The following is a 10,548-nucleotide window of genomic DNA, read 5'->3' on the forward strand; positions in this document are numbered from 1 at the left end:
GTGGAAGCGGTGGATGCGCTGAGCATATTAAAATTTTGCCCAGCCAGGTGCAGAAAGAGGCAAATTTTGCTCCCTAGCGCGATGAGAAAAGTAGTAATTTGACTTGTGTATAGGGAGAATCTGAACGGCGGCTACAAAATTTCGGGCATTGGCTAGGAATATTTTCTGAGTATTTTGGTGTGAGGAACTCACGTTCAGCGGTGGCTCGTTCTAGAGTAATTGCATTTCGTTTGATTTCTCACCCCCGTTTTCTTTGTACCTGCTTTGCACTGAAAACAGCTGCACAGGTGTTGACGAGAGGCGCAGTGTGTCTTGTGGGGAAAAATACTTTCTCCATTCATTTCACGGTACTATCTGTTGACAACAGTGTAACCAAGTTTACCCTACGCCCTCAGTCTTGCATTCTGTGCTACTCGGTTCTTTCTGGAGCTTTTCTGTAGGCGATACACATCATTAGGGGTAGATTTATTGATAAAGAATTTGCCTATATGTATCCCGTGAATGGGTTCGCTGAACACAATGGAAGAGGGGAACAACGGCGCCGAGTCGAGGTGTTTCTGCAGCGACTGCAACCACATCACAGTACTTCTGCATCTAACTAAGGCTTGTTGCATTACTCTTTTTTTGGTGAAGATGTGATGATTGCGTATTACACGCTTTTTAATTATTAGAAAGGCACTTTCACAGATAGAAAGGTGATTCGGGTAACAAACCGATTAACCATAGTTTCGTGTTTCCGTTTAACGAGCCGCTGGAGATCATGGGTCCCTTATATGAAAGTACAATGCCCGTCAAGAAAAGTGAAGCACCCAGATAGCACGGCCGAATGCGAACGTAACTTCGTACACGTACACACCATCGGCAGGTACATACATCATTAGAATAGTAATTCTCTGTGACAAACCAGCCAACAGAGTGCATTAGTGTTGTTCGTGTTTAGCGTTGTTACCAGTCGTGACAGGGTATATAAGGGGCGTGAACAGTGTCAGATATTGATTGATCACTATGAAGGACACAGAAATGCCGCTTACTCGTGTGAGACAGTGGTACCAGCAGTGACATAGTTTGAAAACCGTCTCATTTTGAGTAACCATTTGGATTACTCGTCGAATCGTGCAATATCAGGATCTGTGGGACATTCGGATCTGACAGTGCCCCGATGTTGCACTGCATTGGGACGTGAGGACAGGCAGACTCGTTGTCAAGGTTCTGCTCGACCACCTCTCACCATTACAAGGAGGAATCGTTATTGTGCCAGAAGCACATCGTAAACCCTTCACATCTCAGACTGGTGACCGCCAACAAGTAATGGTCTCACTACAAAAAATCTATGTCATCCTGCATCATTGGTCGAAGACTAGCAACGGACGATATAGGGATGTTGTGATCACAACCGACTAAGATTCTTCCTACATGTCGGTCAGAGGCTTGAAGATGGCGTAGTAAAACACCGAAACTGGTTGCCAAACAGAATAAGGTTGTAATCTCGACTGCTGAAAGGTGTTTAATTTGACATCCTCTAGGGATTTACTCTCCCACGCGTAGACTGCCATTAAAAACAACAATATTAACGGCTACGTTTGGAGTGGTGCTTTGCGTTCAGTGACGAATCGCAGATCTGCACTACCATGGATGAACATCGTCTGCGAGTATGGCGACGACCTGGAGAGCTCCGATTCTTTGAATGTTTTGGAGAGACACAGCTGTGTTATTCCTGGCGTAATAGCGTGCGGGTCCGTTCAGTTCATGGCTGGTAGGATTGATGGAATTCTGATGACATAATAGCATCTCTCATTCAAAAGTATCATGGTGCCATTCTTGAATAGGACAATGCTGGTCCACACACGGTATGTGTCTCTGTGAACGGTCTGCATGACCTTCAGGTGTGGCCAGCAAGATCCCCAGACCCCTCCCCGAAATAAAATGTTTGAGACCAACTCGGACGTCAACTCCATCCCAGTGGCAGTACCCAGTATATCAAGGACCATTTACCATAGTTGTGAGCCATCATAGCTCAGGAGTGGATGTAACAGCTTCATGATATACTCCCCAACATATTGGTAACTGGGCTGATAATGCTTTTGCAGTCATTGAAATAACATCACTTACCCCTCAACATGTGAAGTTTCATTTAGTTTCCTCCTCCCGAACTGAGGGTTGTTTTTTTTTTTTTTTTTTTTTTTTGTTGGGTAGTGTATTCAGAAAATATGCTTGAATATCCTCCGAAATTTTATCGATGGAGTTCGGGTTCGCTATATACAGAAGGACCGAGTTTTAAATTTTGGTGCCCCGTTGTTCGCCTTCAAGCGAATGTTGCACGAGTACTTTGACAAAACCTCTCCCAGTTCCTTCTATTCGTCCCTACCGTAACTACCTCCAAGTCGACTGAAAGTGAACACCTTTGCCTCGTCTGCCCTCCAACTACGCAAGACCTCTCTAATAACCTCGGCGTCCGCCGGTCCTGCTGAAGTGATGGTGTCGCTGCAGGATGCGTCCGTGGGTGAGCGTGGTGCTGCTGCTGGTGGCGTGCTGGTGCCTGGGTGCGCTGGTGCACTGCCAGACCTTCCAGTACTCGCACGGCTGGACCAACGGCCGCAAGAGGGCCGGCTCCAGCTCCGCCCCCGGCGCTCTGCTGCCCCCCGGCCGCCTCCCGCCTCCAGCTGCCGCCTCCGACATGGACGCACAGCCGTGTCGCGTGCGATGCCTGCGCCTGCTGCTTCAGGGAGGAGCAGTCCCTCAGGTAGCTAGCCATAAAGCACACATATTCATACGTACACACTGAAGTTCATGGTATTGCTTACACTTTCTTGGGGAGCGTCAGATGTTACATCTGTCCTACTCCATTATTTTCTGTCAATTGTTAAGGACTCATACCTTTCTGACAGGAAATTCACGAATCTAGTCGCACAACTGAGACGATTCTCCGTAGGCACGTAATTTGATTAGAAGTCACTTCTGAAGAATGGCGTCAAAAACCTTCCTGAAGTCTTAAAATAAGGACACTATCTGATATCCCCTATCGATAGCACTCATTACTTAGTGAGCATAAAGAGCTAGTTCTTTTTCACAAAATAGACTGCAGACAGAACTCAAGACGCCGCTCTTAGCGGATCTAAATCGACAGATGTAAACGTAATATCCGGAGTACCACAGGAAAGTGTGATTAGACTGTTGCTGTTTACAATATACAGGGTGTTACAAAAAGGTACGGCCAAACTTTCAGGAAACATTCCTCACACACAAATAAAGAAAAGATGTTATGTGGACATGTGTCCGGAAACGCTTAATTTCCATGTTAGAGCTCATTTTAGTTTCGTGTCCACCTACGCTCAATGGAGTACGTTATCATGATTTCATACGGGATACTCTACCTGTGCTACCAGAACATGTGCCTTTACAAGGACGACACAACATGTGGTTCATGCACGATGGAGCTCCTGCACATTTCAGTCGAAGTGTTCGTACGCTTCTCAACAACAGATTCGGTGACCGATGGATTGGTAGAGGCGGACCAATTCCATGACCTCCATGCTCTCCTGACTTCAACCCTCTTGACTTTCATTTATGGGGGCATTTGAAAGCTCTTGTCTACCAAATTTAGAGACTCTTCGTGCTCGTATTGTGGACGGCTGTGATACAATACGCCATTTCCAGGGCTGCATCAGCGCATCAGGGATTCCATGCGACGGAGGGTGGATGCATGAATCCTCGCTAACGGAGGACATTTTGAACATTTCCTGTAACAAAGTGTTTGAAGTCACGCTGGTACGTTCTGTTGCTGTGTGTTTCCATTCCAGGATTAATGTGATTTGAAGAGAAGTAATAAAATGAGCTCCAACATGGAAAGTAAGCGTTTCCGGACGCATGTCCACATAATATATTTTCTTTCTTTGTGTGTGAGGAATGTTTCCTGAAACTCTGGCCATACCTTTTTGTAACACCCTGTATATAAATAACTAGTAGAAATCATCGGATTCTCTTTAAGGCTACTCGCAGATGATACAGTTGTCTATACCAAGGTAGCAACGCCAGAAGATAGAAGAATTTGCAGAACGACCAGCAGAGAATTGATGAATGGTGCAGACTCTGGCAGTTGACCCTGAACGTAAATAAATGTAACATATCGAGCATACACAGGAAAAGAAACCCACTACTGTACAGCTACATTATTGATGACAAACTGCTGGAGACAGCGTCTACCGTAAAATATTTGAGCGTAACTATCCAGAGCGATGTTAAGTGGAATGACCACATAAAACAGATAGTAGGAAAAGCAGACACCGGACTGAGATTTGTCGGAAGAATCTTAAGGAAATATAACTCACCCACGAAAGAAGTGGCTTACACGGCGCTTGTTCGCCCGATTCTTGAGTATTGTTCATCTATCTGGGATTCCTATCAGGTAGAACTGATAGAGAAGATCCAACGAAGAGCGGCGCGTTTCGTCACTGGATCGTTTAGCTGGAGAGAGCGTTACAGAGATGCTAAACAAACTCCACTGGTACACGTTACAAGAGAGGCGTTGTGGATCACCGAGAGATTTGCTACTAAAGTTCCGAGACAGCACTTTTCAGGAGGAGCCGGACAACGTATTACCTCCCACCACATACATCTCGCGTATTATCACGAGGAGAAAATTCGAGAAATTAGAGCCAATACAGAGGCTTACCGACAATCATTCTTCCCACGCACTATTCGCGAGTGGAACAGGGTTGGATTGATCAGATAGTGGTACCGAAAGTACCCTCCGCCGCACACTATTAGGTGGCTTCCTGAGTATGATGTAGGTGTGATGTAGAACGATATTTTCTGAATCCGTGTTGGCTATTTGTCAATAAAACTTTTTTTGAGGTTATTCATAATGTTAAAACATAGCGTATGTTCCAAAACTCTACTGCAGTGTGGAGGACCCGGGGACTCCATTACCGATACTGCCAGGGAGTTTTTCTTGGTGGAAGGACTGGTACAAAAAGGAAACTACACTGTTGGGTATTAAAACGGCATTAATACGGAGGGGGATGCAACAAACGGCAAAGTGGTACGATATGTACAACATTCTTGGATGTGCAAATGATTAGCATTTTAATGCAAGTGCACAAAGGTAGTAGGAGTAATGCCATATTCATTCTGTATATGAGGAACGATAACGCGCAGGTTTCTCATTCAGAAATCGCATTTGATCACTTGTTGTTTATAAGGAGATCGTGTTATGAGTATGCCTCGTGTGAGATAGGAGAAACATGTGTCAGGGTCCGACAGCAGCATCGGGACTGCAATTTATCATCCCGCGACACCACTCAGAAATACAAGTGTAGAAATCTCTCTGGTGGGCTAATCGTAACCAGCAGACCATCTTGTAATCTTCTGCCCACGGCATCATTTGGATGCGGTATGGAGGGTCACTTGGTCAGCACACTGCTCTCCCGGTCGTTGTCGGATTTCTTGACCTTGGATCCGCTACTTCTGCGTCAAGCAGTTCCGCTCACGAAGATGAGTGCACCCAGTTCAAGTCCTGTCACCAAGGAAAAATCCCTGCCAGTGCCAGTAATCGAACCCAGGTCCTCTGTGTAGCAGCCTGACACGCTGATCCTTGAGCTGCGGAGGCGGACAAGCGTAGAAAGAAACAGCGGTAATTCCAAACCAAAATAGAAACCGTACAAAGCTGACACAGTCCTTTGCACTGTCTAGAGGAACAGGTGCGGTCGAAGGAGCTCTATGATGATGTCAAACACATGAACAGCACCACGGCGTCTTTTCAGCCGAGTCCCAGTTGCGCGTGCAGCATCATGATGGGTGTAAGCAAGAGTTCTACGGGAAGCAGAAATTGCATTTATCATCAGAGTAAGAGCCCAGCATGTAGCGTAATTGCATGATGTGCTATTGTGGATTCGACAACCTCAGGTTCGCATAGCCAGTAATGACATACTCGTATCTGTCAGTCCGGTCGACTCAGTGCCAGCCATTGCTGCTGCTAGAGGTGGCAACTGACTGTACTACAATTTTGCACCATCCATTAACCCCCCCCCCCCCCCCCCCCCGGCCCTCCCGGTTAGTCGAGCAATCTAGTGCACGGATTTCCGGAGGGGGAAGGAGCGCCTCGTCCCGGCACGAATCCGCCCGGCGGAGGTCCGGTGAGCCGGCCAGTCTGTGGATGGTTTTTAGGCAGTTTTCCATCTACCTCAGCGAATGCGGACTGGTTCCCCTTATTCCGCGTCAGCTACACTATGTCGGCGATTGCTCCACGTATGCGTACACCACCATTACTCTACCACGCAAACGGTTGCACCCGTCTGGTGTGAGACGTTCCCTGGGGGAAGGGGGCGTGGGGCTCCACCGGGAGCCGAACCCCCACAATAACCCTGGGTTCGGTGTGGGGCGGCAGAGGGGTGAAGTGGACTGCGTAGTAGTCGTCGTGGGGTTGTGGACCACTGGGGCTTCAGCGGGGACGGAGTTTTTCAATAGTTTCTAGGTCCGCGGTGAACATACAACAACACCCCCCCCCCCTCCAAAATTTTATTCATCCACCCTGTATAAATGTAAGATGACATGAGAAAATCGTGAAGTGCAATTTCCTACCATACACAGATGAGCACTACGTGGGCTCACATTCCCTTTCAGGGCCTCCCAGTTAGGACGCTGCTAGTTTCAGTGAACAATAGGAGTATTGTGAACTGACAACACTGGTGGTGTTGCAGCTGTACGTGCCGCCCGAGCTGTGGCAGCAGGTGGACGAGGAGGGCGACAACATGGCGGCGCGCCAGCGCGGGGGCGGCGCCCGCCTGCGGCACGCACTTCCACCCCCAGGGGCGGCTGCCGCCGTCGACTCTGACGAGGACATGTGATGCCGCGCATGTACGTCCGCCCCCACGCTACAGCAGCAGCACCGCCGTTCAGCTACACGCTTCACTTCTCGACTGACACGCTGATCTCTATTTCTGTCCAGTATGTGTTCTCATGTATCGATTTTTAATGATAATAAATGCCCTTTCTTTACACAACTATTTTTTAAGTTTCATTAATTATGTAATATAGCGAAATTCCCAGAACGGTGTACTGGAGTATATTCGGTAATCAAATTTCTTTTTAATTAGTCTTTGACTGCGTGATTGCAATCAGCGCATCGATGTTTGAGTCTCAGCTTGTGCGGACAAGAAGAGAACTTCTGTGACGTTACAGTAGAATGCTGAACATTAGATAGGTAGACAGAGTAAATAATGAAGAGATACTGAGTGGAACTGACGATAAAAAGGGCTTATAACAGGACCAAAAGATGAGATAGTTTACTAAGGCATCAGCGGAATAGTTAATTTGTTAGTGGAGTGAAGTGTGTGGGGTAAAAATTGTAGAGGGTATACGGTAATCAGTTTCAAATTAATGTTTTGGTACTTCGAAGAAAAGAAGGTACATTGGCGCAAAAACTATCACAGAAAAAAAATTAAAATAGAACAATGAAATTTCGGGAATACATTTGTCTAGGTAACACATGTAAGTGATTAACACTGCGAGATCACAGGGTAATATAAGCGCGAGATAAGCCATTGCAAATGTGAAATGCTGGTACATTAATGACCGGTGTAAAAGCCAGAACTTTGAATACCAGCATGCAAATGTGTATGCATTGTGTTGTACAGGTGCCGGTTGTCAGTTTGTGGAATGGAGTTCCATGCCTGTTGCACTCGGTCGGTCAATAAAGCGACGGTTAAAGCTAGTTACGGAAGAAGCTGTAGCTGTCGTCCGATGACGTCCCATGTGTGCTTGAAAGGAGACACATCTGGTGATCGAGCAGGTCGAGGCCATATGTCGACACAGTGTAGAGCATGTGGGCGAGCGTTATCCTGCGGTAAAACACCTCCTGGAATGTTCATGAACGGCAGCACAACAGGTCCAATCACCACATTGACGCACAAATTTCCAGTCAGGATGCGTAGGGTAGCCACAAATGCTCCAGCTGTCATTCGAAATTCAACCCCAGACCATAGCTACAGGTGTACGTCCAGTGTGTCTAGCACACAGACAAGTTGGCTACAGGCCTCATCCTGGCCAATACACTGCCATCGCTGTCACCGATGGAGAACCAGCTTTCATCGGAAAACACAGTAGACTTCCACCCTGCCCTCCAATTAGCTCTCGCTTGACACTACTGAAGTCGCAAACGGCAGTGGTTTGGGGTCACTGGAATTCACACTACAGGGCGTCTGACCCGGATCTGTCCTTGAAGCAATCGGTTTATAACAATTCCCTGTGTGACTGGGTGCCAACTCATGCTCAGATTGCTGCTGCAGATGCAGTACGATGCGCCACAGCCGTACACTGAACACACCGCTGCCAGCAATCATGTATACTCACCCGCAGAGGCAACATTCCTGCCAAGTCTTACTGCAGTATCGCAGAAGGAACATCCAGCTTCTCGTAACCCTATTACACGACCTCGTTCAAACTCAGTGAGGTGCTGATAATGGCGTCTTTTTCACCTTAAGGCATTCTCGGCTAACATCAACTCACCACGTCCAGTCTCAAAGGTAACTAACACTCACGACCATTACAGCGTGTATTTAAAGCAAACTTGATTTACATCCTCATAGTGGCAATACTAGCGCAACTCTTATGCGAATGGCGCGAAATCTGAATAGACATCATTTTTCAGACGAAGAAACACTCCTACGAACTTTCATTTATGTCGCGCAACTCCTTCTTGGTGTTGTGTCATTTTTTTCAGTCTGTTTGTACGTGAAGACTTGCATCGATAGTTGCATCAAGCAAGTCACCGGACAGCGGACGACAACAACTAGCACCTAGAATGAAAGTATCACATGTTCCACCACACACAGACAGACAGACACACGCACACACATACACAAACACAGGCAAGGTGGGCGATGCAGACTTAACTAGAATTGCTTTGCTGAAGGCGGAGGGACGGTAGTAATGGGTCTTATACAAAGTGCCTTTACATATTGTTTTGAATCGCTGTCTCCACCTAAATACGCTGATTAACTAGAACACCTTGACCAGCAGCGGCGCTTTGGGAGGGGAACGGCGGATATGGCAGAGGCGCTTTGGGAGGTTTAGGAGTGGAGGGAGAACCCGACACTACAGCCTCTCCGCCCACAGTGAATGTGTTGTTTCTTTTGCTGCTCTCTTCTCCGCCCATGACCTCACTAATAACAATGAGTAAGGTGAAAAGTTACTGGCCTGTGCATTTTAGATAAAAGAAGTATCTTGTATATTACCATTGTCCTTCTTCCCGGTCCGCGCTCTTTCTCTAATGTTATCCGATTTTCTGCGTCACAGAAAGCAATATATATCGATTCGATGCCAGTCACATAACGACAGGCACGCAAAAATTTAAGTAACCAGACATGGTGTACCATAAAGTTCGATTTAGGGTCCTCTACTGCCTTTGACATCATAAATTTCACTTGCAGTTTCAGAAGTTGCAAATTTTATACTTTTTGGAGACGAGAAGGGTATAGGAAGAAAAAATACTACTAGCCCCTTACCACTACCAATGTCAGTGCCTTACTGAAAAAGCAGATGAGTAGTAAGAACAAAACTGTGATGTTCGGTTACAGTATTACTAGTGAAACGTGGTAGTCACTGGAATTAAGGAAAACGTGGAAGGGAAGACCCACCAATATAACTTTTTTTTCTCCCAACTTGTTTATTTAACAATGTATAACCATAAATTTTGTTTTTTCTACAAAATGAACAAATTTTCTAAATGAATAAGCTTTTTCAAGAGAAATCATAACAGCAGACAATATGACAATAATTACAAGACGACCGGACCTGCAGCCCGCCCGGTATCGACTGAAACAGCGGTGTTTACTACCACGATGGACACAATTACTCTTATTAAATGCCCTTCTGGAACACATGAAAACTATATAAGCACCGAAACTTCCTGGCAGATTAAAACTGTGTGCCGGACCGAGACTTGAACTCGGGACCTTTGCCTTTCGCTTGCAAGTGCTCTACCATCTGAGCTACCCAAGCACTACTCACACCTTGTCCTCACAGCTTTACTTCTGCCAGTACCTCGTCTCCTACCTTCCAAACTTTAAAGAAATTTCATTCTAGAAAAATCACCGAGGTTGTGGCCAAGCCATGTCTCCGCCATATCCTTGCTTTCAGGAGTGCTAGTTCTGCAAGTTTAGCAGGAGAGCTTCTGTAAAGTTTGGAAGGTAGGAGACGAGGCACTGGCAGAAGTACAGCTGCGAGGACGCGGCGTGAGTCGTGCTTGGATAGCTCACTTGGTAAGGCCGGCGCGGTAGCTCAGCGTGTTCGGCAGAGGGTTACGTGCCCTTTGTAATAAAATAAACTGAGTCAATCGATCAACAACGAACATAAATGGATGTCTTACGACGTCCGCCCCGAGCAGATGCAACGAACAAAAGCGACCAAAATGAGATTTTAAAAAAAAAGTTGGTAGAGCACTTACCCGCGAAAGGCAAAGGTCCCGAGTTCGAGTCTCGGTCCAGCACACAGTTTTAATCTGCTAGGAAGTTTCATATCAGCGCACACTCCGCTGCAGAGTGAAAATCTCAT

General features: G+C 46.6%; 1 protein-coding gene across 1 annotated transcript in view; it reads left to right on the forward strand.

Annotated features, from left to right (window-relative positions):
* Window positions 1-7,001, forward strand: part of LOC126355922 (pro-corazonin-like) — a 47,886-nt gene extending 40,885 nt beyond the window's left edge. Inside the window, exons 2-3 of the mRNA XM_050006483.1 lie at window positions 2,488-2,740; window positions 6,696-7,001. Of these exons, the coding sequence (XP_049862440.1) occupies window positions 2,488-2,740; window positions 6,696-6,842 (400 nt within the window). The 3' untranslated portion in view covers window positions 6,843-7,001. The remainder of the gene's footprint in view (window positions 1-2,487; window positions 2,741-6,695) is intronic.
* Window positions 7,002-10,548: the final 3,547 nt, after the last annotated feature.

This window comes from Schistocerca gregaria, chromosome 3 (assembly GCF_023897955.1).
Source record: "Schistocerca gregaria isolate iqSchGreg1 chromosome 3, iqSchGreg1.2, whole genome shotgun sequence".
NCBI lineage: Eukaryota > Metazoa > Arthropoda > Insecta > Orthoptera > Acrididae > Schistocerca > Schistocerca gregaria.